Source organism: Dendrobates tinctorius, unplaced genomic scaffold (assembly GCF_039654945.1).
Source record: "Dendrobates tinctorius isolate UK_male_01 unplaced genomic scaffold, ASM3965494v1 ptg000038l, whole genome shotgun sequence".
In the NCBI taxonomy this organism is placed as follows: Eukaryota; Metazoa; Chordata; class Amphibia; order Anura; family Dendrobatidae; genus Dendrobates; species Dendrobates tinctorius.
The window spans coordinates 5,650,390-5,671,132 of NW_027361706.1; the positions used below are offsets into that span (position 1 = coordinate 5,650,390).

General features: G+C 48.7%; 1 protein-coding gene across 7 annotated transcripts in view; it reads left to right on the top strand.

Annotated features, from left to right (window-relative positions):
* ERC2 (ELKS/RAB6-interacting/CAST family member 2) overlaps window positions 1–20,743 on the top strand; it is a 1,295,684-nt gene that overhangs the window by 250,654 nt on the left and 1,024,287 nt on the right. For all 7 annotated transcript variants that reach the window (XM_073574140.1, XM_073574143.1, XM_073574147.1 and 4 more), the window contains one exon: window positions 8,411–8,485. In XM_073574140.1, the coding sequence (XP_073430241.1) occupies window positions 8,411–8,485 (75 nt within the window). The remainder of the gene's footprint in view (window positions 1–8,410; window positions 8,486–20,743) is intronic.

The following is a 20,743-nucleotide window of genomic DNA, read 5'->3' on the forward strand; positions in this document are numbered from 1 at the left end:
TATCTGCCCAGCGAGCATGACTGACAGCTGCAGCTTGTACTAAGCAGTGTGAGATCTCAGCAGCAGCAGGTAGGAGGGTCACTGAGGAGCTGTCAGTATGGTTAGTTGGGTAGAGACTGAATTTAAGAATTGGGCATATTGTTCTTTTGCCATTAACACCTAGCTTCCTTATCATCTGCTTATAGTGTTACCTTTCGTTTTTTTTTTCCATAAATCAATAGTACATGTGAAAATAGGCAACAATTTAACATATTTTATTAAAGAAATCTTCCTTCTCCTCTTGGTCTAGTCCTTCATCCTCAAAATTTCCCATTCACTGATAAAATCTATCTTCAGTGAATGCAGAAATTCCCATTACTGAGCTAGATGACAATTGTTGCTCATAAAGTTCTATGGATAAAGCTGTTATTTCACGACAACTTGCAGTAGAATGTCTGTTTGCCCCTATATCAAATTCTTCCTCCTCCATAGTACTTTATGAGCACCAACTGTCCGCTCCTATCTCAGTAATGGGAATTTATGCCTTCACTGGCTACAGATTTCACAGAATTGAGAATTTAAGATCAGTCCTGGAGGAGAAAGAAGCAGATTTCTCTGATCAGATATATTACAAAGTTACTTAGTTTCATGTGTACTACTGATTTATGAAATAAAAATTGAAACTCAGTATGGGAAGGTAACTACCGTAATTGCACTTAGAATAAAATGCATTATTAATAATTGTATTTGAAAAAATAATAACAAATGTTAAAAGTGATAATCAACTTAGCATTTTTTACTCCGAAGTTCTTTTGTTGCATCTGGATGCAAAGACGACAGATATTGCAGAATATTGTTGACCGCTGTTCCCCCTACTGTATATGGTGATAAGTAAGGCCGGATGTGGCTTCTCTGATCCAAAAAATATTTAATCTTGTGAATCTGAGTTTTAGGCCACGTTCACACGTTCAGTATTAGGTCAGTATTCGGTCAGTATTTTACGTCAGTATCTGTAAGCCAAAACCAGGAGGGGAACAATCAGCAGAAAAGCATAATAGAAACACGTCACCACTTCTAGATTTATCACCCACTCCTGGTTTTGGCTTACAAATACTGATGTAAAATACTGACCAAATACTGAACGAGTGAACGTGACCTTAAGGCCCTGTTACACGCAACGATATTGTGAACGATATCGTTGCAACATCTCCAGTGTGATGACGTTGCAGGGATGTCGAAACGACATCGTTGCGTGTGACACGTAGCAACGATCAGCGATCAGTTGGCTGATCGTTAATCGTTGCCTAATGGTCTGGGGGCCATAAATCTATCGTTGGTCTCCCGCTGGGCAGCACACATCGCTGCGTGTGACAGCGAGAGACCAATGATCAGCGAGCTCCCAGCGCCATACAGCAGACGCTGGGAGCTGGTATCCAGGGTAAACAGCGGGTAGCTAAGTGCCACGCGGCGCTTAGTTACCCGCTGTTTACCCTGGATACCAGCGTGCTCGCTGGTCCTGATCGGGTATCCATGGTAAACAGTATGTAACTAAGCGTCGCGCGGTGCTTAGATACCCGCTGTCTACCCTGGATACCAGTGTGCTCGCTGGTCCTGATCTCTGGTGAGTCTGTCTATGTGACAGCTCACCAGCGATCAGCTAACTATGTCCCAGCGAGCCCATCCACGTCGGATCATTGGTGGGATCGCTGGGACATTGACGCGTGTAACGGGGTCTTTAGAGATATACTCTAAGTATAGGGTTTCCCGAACTCCAGTCCTCACGGCCTCCAACAGATCACGTTTTCAGTACTTAGTGAGAGAACTTGGGCCTTGATAATAATTGTATCACCTGGGCAATACTAAGGAGATCCAGAAAGCAGGATCTGTTGGGGGTCGTCAAGACTGGAGTTTGGGAACCACTCCTCTAGATGATTTGTTGCTATGGTCTATCAGGTGAAAATCGGATTCCTGCAAGACTCGGGCTGTAGGAATGTGTCCGCTATTCAGCAGCCAAGTCCCAACATTTTGAAAAGCGACTAGCCGGCCTGATGTCCGATGTTCCATCCACATGGTTATTTTCTTAGGGATTTCCCCATCACAGTTGAGGATCTCGCTGATTAGAGTGACATTTGGAAACTCTGTAAGTGGACTGGGAGAAGCTGTTTATGTTAGTTTGGCTTCCAGCCCTTCAAACAAGAGATCAGTGTGTGAGTTCGGACAATCACAAATTCCACACATCATCCGTGTGCTGAGAGCGCTGAAATACAATCTCAGGAGAGCCCCTAAAAGTATGCGCGATCGGCTTCACCGGCTTAAACGCAAGGTGGAGCACATGGAGTCAGTCAGTAGCAGATGGAACCAATAAGGTATACAGGAAAGTATTGGGTAGCATGGTTGTACTTTGGCACATCTCTGGAGACCACTCCACTTAAGCAGCCCCTAATCTTTGCTACATGTGATGGCTTTCTCTATTTAACCTATAAGGTGTTTCAAGTTTTTGTTTTTTTTTCTTTTGCATTAATCTTGGGGTGGTTAGAAGAAATATTAATCAGACTGATCATGTGTCGACAATGATGGCGTTCCCATAAAACTTTATTTTAGCCATAAACTTTTTCATTAAGTCTTGTTTTCCAGAGGGATCAAATACTTATTTCTCATTGCAAATTGGAAATAAATTTAATATAATTTATACAATGTGATTCTCTGGATTTAATTTTTGATATTCTATCTCTCAATGTTAAAATTAACCTACCCTTAAAATTATAGACTGCACATGTCTTTCTCAGTGGGCAAACTCACAAAATCAGCAAGGGATCAAATAATTATTTCCCCTCACTATACGTCCATGTTGTGGCTTATATGTAAAGGTTCTTCTTTACACAGGATTTATACAGAATCTTATGGCTTCTAGCAGAGTATACATAATGTGGTGTTGTACAGAAATACTAATTTTGTGCAGCGGTAGGGTCCATATGCACCATCATTCTCCTTGTTCGCCTTGGTGCCCTTTGCATGATGCATTATTGACACACGAAAACTCCAACTCATCATTTAGTCCGAAGGAGATGTACCCTCGAAAATTGAAACTGAGATATTATATTTTTGGATACTAGTCATAGGCCTAGTAATATCTGCTTTTATCAAACTCTTTACACCAGAGTTGAAAGTTTAAGTACTTGACGCCATTGCAAATTTACACCAGGGCCCAGGCCGCACGGTGGCTCAGTGGTTAGCCCAGTTGCTTTGCATCGCTGGGGTCCTGAGTTCAAATGCCACCAATGACGACATGTGCAAGGAGTTTGTATGTTCTCCCCATGTTTACTTGAGTTTCCTCAGGATTCTCTGAATTCCTCTTGTAACGGGCATGAGGGGGGTAGTCGTGGATGTCCTGCAGCTTCTGGACGCTCTTGCAGGAAAATCGTGTCTCAGTGTGCTGTTAGGTGTTGGATGCATCACACTCACTTGTGGGCCATAGGCCTCCGCAAACTCAGTGTGCTGTTAGGTGTTGGATGCATCACACTCACTTGTGGGCCATAGGCCTCCGCAAACTCCAGGCTTCCATCTTCCACCGCTCACAATCCAGGGGACACCAAGTGTTTTTTTAACATTCAAACTTGTACTGAACAGTTCACAGCCATTACAGTGGAGCATGTTGGATAGGGAACAACAGATTACAGTTTTCCCATCAGGTGCTGGACATAACTTCAGCCCCAGCACTCATTCTCGATAGAGCATCCCTTTTCCTGCTTTCTCCACGACCTCTCAGGATCCCTCTTCACCGATGGCAGTGCACCCAAATTCTATCATCCTCTGACTTTGAGGATCCATGTCCATCTTCCCCTGAAGGTGCGATGTGCCCGATGGCCCCGTAGCCAATCTTGGAGTCGCGAACGACCAGTAGATCCACATGGAGGAGTTGTATGGCAAGCCACTGTTCTGAGTGATAGGCCCAGGTTGGCCCTAGCAGCCCACTGCACTTGAACTCAACAATCAACCTGCTTAAACCTTCCTCTATTCCTAACCACCCATAACCAAGGAGTACCTCTCCTTTTTATTAACATTATTCCCCTCCCATCTGTGGGCTTATATCTAACATGAACTATTCCTTATCTATTTCCTATCTATACAGTATATTTATTAGTAATAGTTAGTGATGAGCGAGTATAATCGTTACTCGAGATTTCCGAGCATGCTCGGGTGTCCGCTGAGTATTTGGATGTGCTTGGAGATTTAGTTTCTATCGTTTTAGCTGCATGATTTGAGGCTGCTAGACAACCTAAATACATGTGGGGGTTGCCTGTTTGTTAGGAAAGCCTCACATATATTCAGGCTGTCTAGCAGCCGCAAATCTTTTTTTTTTTTTAACAAGGAGAATCAAAAGAGTAATTGATTCAAAATTTAATAAAAAAGTACAAATTTTATTTAGCACATGCAAAGACAAAGTAACATATAAATAGCAAAAAATTGCAAAAAGTCAATAGACGCAAACAGGACAGACTAAGGAAGGGGAGATGTAACACTGTGCACCAACATAGCCATGGACAGGTGGCACCAGAAATGCAAAAGATATGCAATATAAAGCAGAAACACCCATAAATAGTAAGTATTTTGGCTACAATAAGCCCATAGATTGTAGGAGTAAGAGGGTGAGTCTGCAAAATAAGGACCTGTAGCGCTACCGGCTGTGGCAGCAGATTTTCCCTGCACAAATTATCCCAAAATCATAGCAAAAGTATGGTGGGAGATGCAGGTGGCTTACCCAGTGGTGCAAAGAAGACCCAGTCCTGGAGGTGACCCCCGACGCGCGTTTTGCGCTCACAACGGGTGCTTTCTCAAGGGGATGAGGGCTGGAGGGGAAAAGGACCTTTTTGTATCTTAGTGTGCAGTCACATGGTGTGCAGAAGCCAATCGTAGCTGCGATAGCGGCGCATGCACCGTGTCACCGCCAGGTCCTCCTACAAGATGGCGAGCGTCAGGCATCATAACGCACGCGCCGGGGAGAACACCCCCCCCCACGCCTGCGTCGGAGGCACAGCAGACACCCGCCCCCATGAGGAGGGCTACTGGGGGACATGAACGCATGCGCACTGCAGCATAACCAGGCAAAAGGACCCACAATGAACATCTAGTACATAATATTGTCCAGGGAAAAGAAAACGCTAGTGAGCATAATAATAAAATGTGCAAAGACATTACAGTGCATCAGAAACTGGGCACACAATATCAAAATAATACCAGCACAAGAACAAAGTAATACATAACATAATCCTCATAACAAAAAATTATCCATAACTGTCCGTGGGTGATAATTGATCCCATATCCTAAACATAGCAGGGGATCCTCTTGTATCCATAAGTGATAGTTAGTCATATTCGATGAAGATAATAGGGACTCCTAATGGCTCAATCATACAAAGATGACACATATGGAGACAATGTGAATCCAGAAAAGGTCCATAATATCCAACAGCCGACACATGTATAGAACACTAACTGAGGATAAAAAGAAAAGAAATTAATGGTTAAAAACAATGATAAAATAAAAAAATTGCCAACAGGAAAAGGGATATATACACTAATGGGTGCAGCAGAGACAGCAGTAACTATATAAAAGAGGCAAAACTAAGGAACTCGTTAAGACCCTTGGGGGTCACTGTATCCAGGGTGACGATCCATCTGGCCTCTCTTTAGGCCAATACTTTGGGTCTTGGGAGAGATTCATTTTTCGCGACGGGGGCGCGCCAGCCACCTCCCATGTGCTGTGCTGGCACCGCTATATTGATGATGTTTTATTTTTTTGGGATGGGACGGTGCAGCAGCTCGGGGACTTTATGGCGTGGCTTAATGTGAATACATACAATATTAGGCTTACTTTCAAATACGATCTTAAAAGTATACTCGCTCATCACTAGTAATAAGCCTTGCTTCCTTTTATCTATAAAACACGTCTTTATACACGATCATGGAGTTTTCACATTTACCCCGCTATTCTACACATTACCATAACATATTACATAGAGATCATACACGTTCACATCTATATATATAATCGTCTTATTGTGTCTGTCGGTCTGTCTATCTGTCTGTAACCGAAATCCCGCGGCGCTGGGAAAAAAAAAAACAGAATTAAAATAAAAAAAAGGTCATACTCACCTTCCGACGGCCCGCGAGCTCCACTCCACGCGCCCGGCCTCGCAGTCCCAGTAATGCTTTGCGCCTTTGCCCGGAGATGACGTCACTCTCGCGAGAGCGCAAAGTCATCAGCGTGTTTCGCGCAATGCATTACTGGGACCGCGAGGTCGGGCACGTGGAGTGGAGATCGTGGGCCGTCGGAAGGTGAGTATATAACTATTTTTTATTTTAACAGAGACCATGCATACCAGGAAAGGGGGGGTGACGGGACCATGCATACCAGGAAAGGGGGGTGAGGGTGACCATACATACCAGCAAAGGGGGGTGAGGGGACCATGCATACCAGCAAAGTGGGGTGAGGGGACCATGCATACCAGCAAAGGGGGATGAGGGGACAATGCATACCAGGAAAGGGGGGTGAGGGGACCATGCATATCAGCAAAGGGGGGTGAGGGTGACCATGCATACCAGCAAAGGGGGTGAGTGTGACCATGCATGCCAGCAAAGGGGGTGAGGGTGACAATGCATACCAGGATAGGGGGGTGAGGGTGACCATGCATACCAGGATAGGGGGGTGAGGGGACCATGCATACCAGAAAAGGGAGGTGAGGGGACCATGCATACCAGGAAAGGGGGGTGACTGGACCATGCATACCAGGATAGGGGGGTGAGGGTGACCATGCATACCAGGAAAGGGGGTGAGGGGACCATGCATACCAGAAAAGGGAGGTGAGGGGACCATGCATACCAGGAAAGGGGGGTGACTGGACCATGCATACCAGGAAAGGAGGGTGAGGGGGACCATGCATACCAGGAAAGGGGGGTGAGAGGACCATGTATACCATGATTGGGGGGTGAGAGGACCATGCATTCCAGGATTGGAGGGTGAGGGGACCATGCTTACCAGGATTCGGGGGTAAGGGGTACCATGCATATCAGGATTGGGGGGTGAGAGGACCATGCATATCAGGATTGGGGTGTGAGGGGACCATGCATATCAGGATTGGGGTGTGAGGGGACCATGCATACCAGGATTGGGGGGTGAGAGAACCATGCATACCAGGATTGGGGTGTGAGGGGACCATGCATATCAGGATTGGGGTGTGAGGGGACCATGCATATCAGGATTGGGGTGTGAGAGGACCATGCATACCAGGATTGGGGGGTGAGAGGACCATGCATATCAGGATTGGGGTGTGAGGGGACCATGCATATCAGGATTGGGGTGTGAGGGGACCATGCATACCAGGAAAGGGGGAGAGGGGGCCCATGCATACCAGGAAAGGGGGGTGAGGGGACCATGCTTATTAGGAAAGAGGGGTGAGAGGACCATGCATACCAGGATTGGGGGGTGAGAGGACCATGCATTCCAGGATTGGAGGGTGAGGGGACTATGATTGCCAGGATTGGGGGGTGAGGGGTACCATGTATATCAGGATTGATGGGTGAGGGGACCATGCATATTAGGATTGGGGCGTGAGGAGACCATGCATATCAGGATTGGAGGGTGCATTATTGCATTATTATTAAAACTTCATAAATAAACTACATACATATTCTAGAATACCCGATGCGTTAGAATCGGGCCACCATCTAGTTAATTACATAAAACCCATAACACTGTTCACATTACACATATGCACACGGCGGTTGTCTTCAGAGTAGGGATGAGTTAAGACAGTCCACATCCTCACACTCCCACACTCCAAAGACATACTGATAGGCAACTCAGACTGTGAGCCCCAATGGGGACGAAATATGATGGCGCTATATAAGCGAAGCCTAATGATAGGACCCCCGATCTACCATGCTTCATTTATAATAGTAGTGTCATCTTATGTGGCAGAGGGGCCTTTGGGATTTAGACACCTAGGTGCAGCCGCCATCTCTCCTCTCCTATAGCGATGCTCTTGCTTCATTCCCACAGCACTGAGTGACCAGAGATGAAAATAGCTTCTTACTATTTTCTAGGTTATTCTTTGAAAAAAAAAAAAAGATAATGACATCAATAGGACAACTGCAGTGCCGTGCTGTTATTATTAAGACGTAGCTTGCTACCTTGGCAATGGTGAGCATTAATAATTGACGACACTTTCAGCATTAATTCATGCATTGGCTGTAACACAAGACAGTGACTGCTGCAGACTCGTGGACCTGTAGACTCTTTAATGCGCTTTAACAAATTAACTTCCAGCCTATATATATATTTTTTAAATCTTTTATTATTATTTTTTATATATTCTGTGACTAAAATGAAAGTATGAGTCGCCAGGCTTACTTCTACCGTGTTCCTCCGCAGGAGCTGCACCGACGGAATCAACTCCAGTCCGAATCGGCCAAGACCAAAGCTCTACAGACAGTCATCGAGATGAAGGTAATTGCTGCCTTACATACCGTGCTAGGAAAGATCACATTTGTGCACATTGCATTGTACGTTACCTGATCACATGTAGCCTGTAGTTTAAGGAGCGATCACTTACCATTCATTCCACGATGATCGCTGGCATTATTGTAAATGACCACATCCTTTATATACCATGCGTCATAGAATAACAGATCTTATACATGTAGTCCTCCTCCTACATACCGTACATCATAAAGTCATCACCTGTTCTGTACTAACACATTCATTGAAGGGTGTCTTCTCCTAAGGACCCCCCTTGCACATACTATGTACGGATGCTACATGCCTTGGGCTCTGCCAGATATTATTTCTTGTCACATGTGAATGGGGTTTTGCAAAACCGTTTCTTATTCCATATATATTGTTTCATGTTTTTCAGTGCAGTTAAAACTTAATATGTAATTGCCTTGTATAAAAAAAAAAAAGTCCCTTCAATTGATCTTTAATGTAAAATTGTTGCATGCCGTCATCATCCGGTGCCAAAAACATATGGTTGGTGGAAGGTAATACCATTATAGAACTAACCAGCGAGTGCCTATGGATCCCTGATGAATCATTATGAAAAATGTGACCAGTAAAACGCATCGGGAGTTGAGACACAGATCAATTGAAGTACATTAGGTTGTCCTCTTTTAATACTATCTAATATATAAAGCTGAATGTGTGTGTATGTATGTATGTGTGACGAGCGTTAGCTTACGCTGAGTCGTTTCTTCTTTGAATGAGTGGACCCTCTGGGCCGTGGCACCCACCTACCTAGGGCGAGCTAACCTAGTGAGAACCACCCCCTATACAGGAGTGTCAGGGGCAAGACCAAGGGGGTGAGCCACCACGGCAGCTGGACCAGACGGCCGGCTCAGGGAAACAAGACAAGGCGAGACGAGACGTTCAAAGAAACTTCATTTAAGGAAGGCTTCAGGGATAACGTCAGGTACAAACATAACCAGAACAGGGACAACATAGCAAAGGGCGTGCAAAGGCACGCCAAAGTCCAAACATGGTACGTGCAGATGGTAGGTGGAGGCACGATGACATCAGACTGCGGACAGCAAGCGAAGATCAACAGGGACTTCAGGTTCTGAAGCTCTGTAGGCAATCAGGATCCGAATATCCGAAAGTCAGCCAGGGTTCCATGCAAGGAAACAAGACAGGGTTAACGACTAGAGTTGAGCGATACCAGCTGATACTTGAAAATATCGGATCGGAATGGATCGGCCGATCTTAAAAAAAAGTATCGGTATTGCCGATTCCGATACCGGGAACCAATGCATGTCAATGGGGCCAAAATATCGGAATTAAAAAAAACCCTTTCTTTCCTTGTAGGTTAATTCTACATGAAGAAAAACAACTAAGAATAATGTAGAATGTATTGTGGGAGGTGGAGGAGACATTAAAGCCATAGAGGTTTAGCCCAATCAAATGGAATAGCAGGAATTAAACTCTTTTTTTAAAGACGTTAGGAGTTACAAAGATATTGACTATGTTAGCCTCATTTATATTTTGCCAGACATGTATGTCTTCTTCTTCTTTCTTCTTTGTTCTTCTTTCTTATTCTTCTTCCTTTTTTTACCTTCTTCTTCTTCTTCTTCTTATTCCTTTTTTCACATTCTTCTTCTTCTTCTTCCTTTTTTTACATTCTTTTACTTCCTTTTTTTACATTCTTCTTCTTATTCCTTTTTTTACATTCTTCTTCTTCTTCCTTTTTTTAAATTCTTCTACTTCCTTTTTTTACATTCTTCTTCCTTTTCTTACATTCTTCATATTCTTCTTATTCAACAATTATTATTCTACATATTCAACTTCTTCATCTTCTTCCTATTCTTCTTCATCATATTCTTATTTGTGTCAGGCATTCCTGTAGTTGTTATCTAGAAAAGTTAGAAGTTTACACCTTCCGTTCTGCCTGTCACAAAAGATTTACAACAGGATTTGTCCGCGTTCAGTTTGGCCTGCAGCAGCAGGCCTTTTCCAGGGGCACCACGAGGAGGAACGGACTCACCCCCATACACTGCTTAGTCTTCTTCTGCTTATAAATAAGATAATATCATTTGCTCAGAGTATTAGTCTTCTGCTTAATGTTCTTCTGCTTTGTTTTTTTATGCTTCTTTGTCTTCTCTCTCTTGTTGTTCTGCATCTTGGTGGTTGTCTTCCTGTTCTTTGTCCTCTTGAACCAGCTGACGGTACTGGCACCCGGAGGGGCAGCAGAAGGAACAAGAGCCAATGGCACTACCGAGGACCAGCTGACGGTGCTGGAACCCGGTTACTAAGCAGGAGGTGCCTGTGCTACAAAGCACTACCAAGGACCAGCAGACGTTGCCGGAACTCGGATACCGAGATGGAGGCACCTAGGCCAAAGGCTTTGCCGAGAACCAGCTGACGGTGCTGGAACCCGGATGGGTAGCATAAGCTGCAAGAGCAAATGGAAATAGCGAGGACCAGCTGACAGTGCTGGCACCCGGAGGGGCAGCAGAAGGAATAAGAGCCAATGGCACAACCGAGGACCAGCTGACGGTGCTGGAACACGGTTACTAAGCAGGAGGTACCTGTGCTACAAAGCACTACCAAGGACCAGCAGACGTTGCCGGAACTCGGATACCGAGATGGAGGCACCTAGGCCAAAGGCTCTGCCGAGAACCAGCTGACGGTGCTGGAACCCGGAGGGGTAGCATAAGCTGCAAGAGCAAATGGAAATAGCGAGGACCAGCTGACAGTGCTGGCACCCGGAGGGGCAGCAGAAGGAATAAGAGCCAATGGCACAACCGAGGACCAGCTGACGGTGCTGGAACACGGTTACTAAGCAGGAGGTACCTGTGCTACAAAGCACTACCAAGGACCAGCAGACGTTGCCGGAACTCGGATACCGAGATGGAGGCACCTAGGCCAAAGGCTCTGCCGAGAACCAGCTGACGGTGCTGGAACCCGGAGAGGTAGCTGAAGTTACCCCTGAAAAGCAAAGTTGGCATGCCGCAAGCTGGCCGCAGTTACCGAATCACACAGTCCTACAGGGGGTGCTTGTCCTACTGGCACTACGGAACAAGCCTTTCTTACCAGAACCCGCAGTCCACATAGGAAGCACCTAAACTGCTGGCACCCTAGCCTCGGCTAACCCAACCGCAACACGACATGGCAACTTGGGGTGGCAAACTGACATTGACACTTCCCGGAAACAGCAGGCAGGGCTGGAACCAAGCTGGGCAGGAGGGAGTACCCGTGCCAAAGTCAGTTATGAGCAGCAACTGGCGATGTTGGAGCCCAGGGACAAGCAGTTAGCAGGCTGAGGCCTGATGTGCTGTCAATTGGGAGGCAGCAGGACAGATTGCCATCAAAACAGCAGGGGAACAGCTGACGTTACTGAACCCCACAAACACAGGAGCTAGTGTTTTACTCTGTGAAGACGGCACTTCCAAGCAACAACTGGCTGTGTTGAAGCCCAGGGACAAGCACGGAGCAGGCTGAGGCTGCATTGAAGAAATTTTAAGATCGGTTGTAGACTTCTACTAATTTTAACCAAGCTCCACTTAGGCCTGTGGCTTCACTGATATTCGTATTTCCCCTGTCCTCCAACCCCGCCAGTTACAGCTCCGAAGTGGCATCTGCACAATCCACACTTGTTCCTGCGTTACAGGTGTTCAGTCCGGTCAGTTAATCCCCTGATGTGTGTCCGGCAATGTCGCCTGCTCTGTCCACATTCCCATAATTATGGGAATGTGGACAGAGCAGGCGACATTGCCGGACACACATCAGGGGATTAACTGAACGGACTGAACACCTGTAACGCAGGAACAAGTGTGGATTGTGCAGACGCCACTTCGGAGCTGTAACTGGCAGGGTTGGAGGACAGGGGAAATACGAGAGACAGTGGAGCCACAGGCCTAATTGGAGCACGGTTAAAAATCAGTAGTAGTAGGACTGTGTAGGCAGCAGGAGACTTTGCCATCCACACAGCAGGGGATCAGCTGACGTTACTGAACCCCACTGAGACACGGGAGCAAGTGTCTCTTTCCGTGTGGACGGCACTTCCGAGCTACAACTGGCTGTGTTGAAGCCCAGGAAATAGGAGGGTGTAGGCAGAGGCCTACTGTCTTTGGAATGCGGAGACAGCAGGAGAGACTGCCATCCACACAGCAGGGGATCAGCTGACGTTACTGAACCCCACTGAGACACGGGAGCAAGTGTCTCTTTCCGTGTGGACGGCACTTCCGAGCTACAACTGGCTGTGTTGAAGCCCAGGAAATAGGAGGGTGTAGGCAGAGGCCTACTGTCTTTGGAATGCGGAGACAGCAGGAGAGACTGCCATCTCCACAGCAGGGGAACAGCTGGCAGTGCTGAACCCCACTAACACTTGAATGAATGTGTTTGGCTCTGTGGAGACGACACTTCTGAACACCAACTGACGCTGTTGGAGCCCAGGATTAGGCGTGGAGCAGGCTGGGGCCTACTGGATTTTGGCAGGTGTAGGCAGCAGGAGACTTGCCATCTCCACAGCAGGGGAACAGCTGGCAGTGCTGAACCCCACTAACACTTGAACGAATGTGTTTGGCTCTGTGGAGACGACACTTCTGAACACCAACTGACGCTGTTGGAGCCCAGGATTAGGCGTGGAGCAGGCTGGGGCCTACTGGATTTTGGCAGGTGTAGGCAGCAGGAGACTTGCCATCTCCACAGCAGGGGAACAGCTGGCAGTGCTGAACCCCACTAACACTTGAATGAATGTGTTTGGCTCTGTGGAGACGACACTTCTGAACACCAACTGACGCTGTTGGAGCCCAGGATTACGCATGCCGCATGCAGAGGCCAATGGGCAACGGTTTTTATGGAGGTTGTTGACTACTACTGATTCTAACCATGCTCCACTTAGGCCTCTGGCTCCACTGTCTCTACTATTTACCCTGGCCTCCAACCCCGCCAGCTACATCTCTGAAGTGGCGTCAGCACAATCTACACTTGTTCCTGTGTTACTGGTGCTCAGTCCCGTCAGTTGATCCCCTGATGTTTGTCCGGCAAGTTCGCCAGCTCTGTCCTCATTCCCACTACTGGTTACGAGAATGTGGACAGAGCAGGAGACCTTGCCGGACACACATCAGGGGATAAACTGATGGAACTGAGCCACAGGAACACAGGAACAAGTGTAGATTGTGCTGACGCCACTTCAGAGATGTAGATGGCGGGGTTGGAGGCCAGGGGAAATAGTAGAGACAGTGGAGCCAGAGACCTAAGTTGGGCACGGTTAAAAATCAGTAGTGGTTTGAATGTTGATGGAGCTGGTGACTTTGCCGTCCACACAGCAGGGGATCAGCTGGCGTTACTGAACCCCACTAACACAGGAGCTAGTGTGTTTCTCTGTGCAGACGACACATCTGAGCGACAACTGGCTGTGTTGAAGCACAGGGATTATAGTTCAGGTGGTAGAAAAATGAACACACCAGCAGACCTGGATACAGTTGCCAACCACTAATTTAGTCTGTAAGATGAATGGCAAAGTCTTTGGAGATCCAGGCCTTGTTCATTTTCAGAAAAGTCAGCCGGTCAACATTATCGGAAGATAGTCGCGTGCGACGGTCTGTTAGTACACCACCTGCGGCACTAAAGACGCGTTCCGATAATACACTGGCAGCAGGGCAAGCCAGCACCTCCAATGCATACTGGCTAAGCTCTGGCCATGTATCCAGCTTAGAGACCCAAAGCTTGAAGGGGGAAGAGCCATCTGGGAGTACAGTGACAGGGCAAGACATGTAGTCTGACACCATCTGACGGAAGCGTTGCCTCCTGCTGACTCGAGGCGTCGCTGATGGTGTAGACAATTGTGGTGGACACACAAAACTTTGCCACATTTGGGCCATAGTGGTCTTGCCTTGTGCTGCGGCGCTGCCTCTGCTCCCTCTTTGTGCAGAGTTTCCTCCACTGCCTCGACGCACAGAGCTGCTTTGTAAAGCACTAGCAACAATGCTGTCGGGTGGAATGGAAAACATTATGGACTGCACCAGTGACTCTTCGTACTCCCGCAGTTTACGCTCCCGGTTCAACGTTGGTATGAGCCTTTGTACGCTGTCCCGGTAGCGAGGATCTAGGAGGGTGTACACCCAATAATCAGCCGAGACGAGAATGTGGGCGATGCGGCGGTCGTTTCTCAGGCACTGCAGCATGAAATCAACCATGTGCTGCAGACTCCCAACTGCCAAAGAACCGCTGTCCCCTGTTTGAGGCGTGACCTCGGCCTGCTCTGCATCACCCCACCCTCGCTGTACATACTGAGTAGAGGTTTGTGTACCTCCCTCCTCTGGAGAGATGTCTTCCTCCTCCATCGACTCCTCCTCATCCTCCTCACAAAGTGTCCCCTGCCTAGGCCTTTGTGAGGAAACACGTAGCGCAGACTGTCCAGAAGCAGATGGCATTTAGGACTCCTCACCTCCACCTCTTCCGAAACCTCATCCCTTAGTGCTTGCAGTGTTTGTTGAAGCAGGCAGATAAGGGGGACAGTCATGCTGACTAGTGCATCATCTGCACTCGCCATCCGCGTGGATTCATCGAAGGCACGCAAAACGAGGCAGATGTCCTTCATAGAGGCCCACTCAATGGTGCTGAAGTGTGAACGGCGCACAGTGCGACTTGTTTGCGCCTGATGCAGCTGGTACTCCATGACTGCTGCCTGCTGCTCACACAACCGCTCCAACATATGTAACTTTGAATTCCACCGGGTGGGTAGGTCACATATGATGCGATGTTCCGGAAGGCCAAATCGTCGCTGCAGAGCAGCGAGGCGCGATCTTGCCGTGCTGGAACGCCGCAAGTGAGCGCACTCTATGCGGACCTTGTGCAACAGTGCATCAAGATCCGGATAGTCCCTCAGAAAGCTCTGCACGACCAAGTTAAGCACATGTGCCAGACATGGGATGTGTGTGAGGTTGCCTAGGCCAAGAGCTGCCACCAGATTTCGGCCATTGTCACACACTACCAAGCCCGGCTGGAGATTCGCTGGCCCAAACCACACATCGCTCTCCTGCTTGATAGCATTCCAGAGCTCCTGCACTGTGTGGCTTCGATTCCCCAAAGAAATTAATTTGAGTACAGCCTGTTGACGTTTGGCCACGGCTGTGCTCATATTGGTCGTAACAGGCTCCTGCTCTGCTGTTTCTGAGGAACTTGAGTAGGAGGAGGAGTCTATGTGTACAGACTGGAGTCCTGCAATCCGTGGCGTTGGAAGAACACGTACAGCACCACTCTCCAGATCTGTACCTGGCTCCACAACATTGACCCAGTGGGCAGTGAGGGAAAGGTATCATACCTGTCCATGGTTACTGGTCCACGCATCGGTGGTCAGGTGGACCTTGCTACTAACGGCGTTTAGTAGCGCATGTTTTATTTTGCCCTCAACATGTTTCTGCAGGGCAGGGACGGCTCGCCTGCTGAAATAAAAGCGGCTGGGCACGTTGTATTGGGGGACTGCCAATGCCATTAAGTCCCGGAAGGTGTCAGTGTCCACCAGCCTGAATGACAGCATTTCAACTGCCAGAAGTTTGGCAATGCCAGCATTCAGAGACTGTGCTCGGGGATGGTTTGCCGAGTAAGGGCGCCTTTGATCCCATGCCTGTGCTACTGATGGCTGTGATGGATGGGAACGTGCTGCTATGGGTGGAATCTGACAGGGTCTCCGGACAACAGTGGCAGAGGTTCTTCCTTGGCGATCCTGTGAGGAAGCCGAACCAGCAGTGTGTGAGCTGGAGGAAGAGGCCCCAACACGAACTGAAGAGCTGGTAGGTGGTGCTGTACGTTGGCCTACGTCTTCAGGGTGTCTCTGCAACTCCAACTCGTGCTTGGTGCGCACATGTTTCCACATATTTGTGGTATTGAGGTTGCTGACATTTCTCCCTCTTTTGACTTTCTGATGACACAGCTTGCATTTGACAAAGCAAATGTCATCTGCAACTGTGTCAAAAAAGGACCACGCACTGCAAGTCTTGGGAGCGCCCGTTTTGCCTTTGGAATGAGGAATGCTCCTAACGGGTGCCGAAGTGGAGGGTACAGGCAACCAAGTCTTCCCCCTCCCTCTGCCTCCTGTTTTGGCCGGTAGGGGAATCTCTTCCTCCGAGCTGCTCCCACCACCTTCCTGTTCCTCACGCCATGATGGGTCAAGGACCTCATCATCTTCCCTCCCCTCTTCAAACAGCTGCTTCTCCGGGGTTGTCTCGCCAGCACCGTACGCACCAGAAAGTGGCAACTGAGTCTCATCATCATCTGATGCGTACTGAGGTGTGCTGACCATAGGCACTGGCCCACTTGCCTCTTCAGATTCACAGGGACAAAGAAGTTGCGCATCACTGCATACTCCCTCTTCTTCACATTCAGGAATGCTGCTTGGCTGGCCCCCTCTTTCCAAGCCAACAGATTCCGAGAACAGAAGTAGAGACTGTGATGGCTCCTGTCCATGTCTCTCTGACTGCCTGGGCACTTTGGCAGGTGGTGAAGAGACAGATGGTTGCTCTTCGGTGCTCTGGTCCTGAGAGGCTGTGGAAGTAATTGAAGTCGATGCGTTAGCTGCCATCCATCCGACAACGGCTTCAATTTGATCCTCCCGCAGCAGTGGGGTACGTTGAGGTCCTACAAAGCTGCGCATAAAGGACTGTTGCCTGCTAAAACTGGGGGATGCTGATCCACTGGTGCCCGCAGCAGGCCCAGACTCCCCACGTCCTCTACCTGCAGAATCCCCACGTCCTCTCCCTGCAGAATCCCCACGTCCTCTCCCTGCTGAAACTCCACGCCCACGCCCACGCGCCTTACTCCCTGCCTTCTTCATCTTGCCAGACTGCTTAAGATAGGCAGAAAAGTACAAAGGGGGGCCTTAGTGTGCTTATTCCTGAACAGCTGGTTACAGGTACAAGAAACACTAATTTTATGAAGTGTGTGTGTGTGGACTACACTTTAATAGGAGCTGATGTGGCCTACACAAGTTCCAAATGTAGTGTTTGGTGAACTTTTTTTGTGGTTTCTTTGTTGGAAACAAACTCAAAGTATGTGAACAAAGAATTGAAACTGATAGTATCACCAACTTTTTGGAGCTATTACAATGCAGGCAGGTAACCTACAATGCAAAAGATGAGGCTCCAAAAAAATTGGGTAATACTAATCTGGCTGCGCCGGCAGGGCACAAGCCAGAAAAAAAGGCTCCTCTATCTACTCCTATATAGTGTTTGCAACCAACCAATGTTGATGGATACGGATGGATGCACACTAATAGGAGAAGAAAAAATGAGCTGCACTCAAAGACAAATATGTGTGAGGCAGTGACGCACGTTGAGCGTCCTACAACCAGACGTAGCTGCAGGACACTCTACTCAGCGTGAGCTGCACTCACACACAGTCAGAGACCTCTCAGACAGCCGTGAACAGTGCAGCTAAGTGGGCACTGGCACTGACAGGCTGCAGAAAGGCTCCGCTGTGTACTCCTATATAGTGTTTGCAACCACCGTAGATGGAGACGGATGGATGCACACTAATAGAAGAAAAAATGAGCTGCAATAAAAGAAAAATGTGTGAGGCAGTGACACGCTGAGCGTCCTACAACCAGACGTAGCTGCAGGACACACTACTCAGCGTGAGCTGCACTCACACACAGTCAGAGACCTCTCAGACAGCCGTGAACAGTGCAGCAAAGTGGACACTAGCACTGAAAGGCTGCAGAAAGGCTCCGCTGTCTACTACTAGTGTTTGCAACCAACGTATATGGATACGGATGGAAGCACACTAGATTGAAATTATGTAAAAAATGCAGCTCAAAAATTAAAAGATGTATGAGGCAGCAGTGAGGCATGCTGGGCAGCCTACAACCTGACGTGGCTGCAGGACCCACTCCACAGCGTGAGCTGCACTCACACAGCCCTTGCAGACAGCTGTGAACACTGCTGCTAGGGCAAAAAAGGCTACAGTGGTGGTTTATGTAGCCTGGGTAAAGCACTAGATGTTTGGTGGAATCGCTATTTCTAACTGTCCCTCACAGTCTTCTACAGCAGCCTGTCCCTAACTGAATTCACAGCAGAGTGAAACAGAAATGGCGGCTGCGGTGGCTTTTATAGTGCATCATGACATCATTTCGGCAGCCAATCACAGCCATGCCAATAGTTAACATGCCTACATGCCTAACAGGATGTGCCCACACTTCGGAGGATTCCCATTGGCTTAATCAAAGCAAGCAGGCTCATAGCATGATGGAAACTTCCGATTCCGGTATCCGATATGACAAAAATATCGGAAGTCAGTATCGGAATTCCGATACCGCTAATATCGGCCGATACTCGATACTTGCGGTATCGGAATGCTCAACACTATTAACGACATGATGCGTGTCAACGGACACGCCAGGTTCGGGTTCACAGGACGGAGGCCTGCGCATGCCAAGGGGCATGCCAGGGACGGGTACAAGGACGGAGACCTGCGCGTGCAAGGGCACGCCAGGGACGGGTTCAATGGCATCGGAATCCGGGGTGCTGGCATCGACCAACAGGGTCCAGGAAGCAGGCTACGGACATCAGCTCCGGACATCAGGCCGCAGTCATCTGACCTCTGTCAGCGGTCGGCAGGATACGGAATCCGGCAGGCAAACTAGGGTTCAGAGCAGAGCAAAGAGAGCAAAAGACTTTGTGCAACAGTAGCACAAAAAGGCACAGTGCGAGAACCAGCGTGCGTGCAAGGGAGCACGGACACCACAGCTGGGAGCACCGGCAGGTGGTACCGACGATGGCGTAAGCAGGCGGGCACGACTAGAGGCGGCACCGCTGCGGCCACACAGCCGGAAACCACTATAGCACTGGACGGGGGCACGGCTGATGCACACAGGCGAGCACGGCTAGAGGCGGCACGGCTGAGGCACACCAGGCAGGCACAGGCAAACAGGCACGTGCACAGAGGCACAAGGCAGGGCTAGGCAAAGGTACAGGACAGAGACGCGTGCGATACCGCACGGCAAAGCCTAGTACGAAAAATGCAAGAGCGATCGAAACATCAGAGGCAAAGCATAGAGTAGTAGACAGGACCCTGCGCATGCAAAGGACATGCCAGGGGCAAAGTACAAGGCGAGGCCTGCACGTACCGAGGGGCACGCCAGGGACAGGGCACAGAACGGAGGCCTGCACGTGTAGACAGACAAGTCAGGGACAGAGTCTAGCAGCGGAGCATAGGCCGAAGCCCAGAGCCAGGCCAATGGAGCACCTTGGGACTAGACAGGGTACAGAGCGGAGGCCTGCATGTACAGAGAGGCACGCCAGAGACAGGGTACAGAGACGAGGCCTGCACGTGTAGAGAGGCACATCAGGGACAGGGTACAGAGAGGGGTACCTGAAGCCACAAAGCAAAACGAGACAGGAAACATGGAAAGAAACACGGAACAGAATCAGAGCAAGCAAGGACTACAAGGCAAAGCAGGGCAAAGACATAACATGGCACGAAAGACAAACACTAGACAAGGCACAAGACAAGAGACGGAATACGAGCACGGAGCTTGTGCAGAGACGCACGACAGAGCAGAGTGCTAGGGCACAGAATAGAGGGAGCAACCCCACCGACCAAGCAGCCATGCAGAGAAGCAACACAATACTCAGGCCCTGAGCATAGGAAGGAGCGGTCTGATATACCACCACCACCACCACCGGGTCAGAACCAGGGAAGAGCTTCCAGTTCAGATCCTCTAGGATCCCAGAGCGCGGTCACATGATCAGGGCTTCAGACCTGCAGAGACGATTGCAGAACCAGACAGTGCAGGATCCTAGGAAAGGTCACATGATCAGGGTTTCAGACATGCAGAGACGATTGCAGAACCAGACAGTGCAGGATCCTAGGAAAGGTCACATGATCAGGGTTTCAGACATGCAGAGACGATTGCAGAACCAGACAGTGCAGGATCCTAGGAAAAGTCACATGATCAGGGTTTCAGACATGCAGAGACGAATGCAGAACCAGCCTATGCTGGAACATAGGAAGGACACATGATCAGGGATTCTAGAGCAGAAATGCAGGCATCCTGCAGCTCAACAGACATGAGGTGAGTGTGCACACTGCTCTAGGGAACATGCAGGATAGCAGACACGAGATGCGCATGCACACCGCTCCAGGGGTTCTTGTGGCAAAACAGACATGGCAGACATGACAGACATGGCGGACATGACAGTATGTATGTGTGTATGTCCGGGATTGGCATCCGCACTGTCGCAGCTACAGCCACAAAATTTGGCACAGTCACAC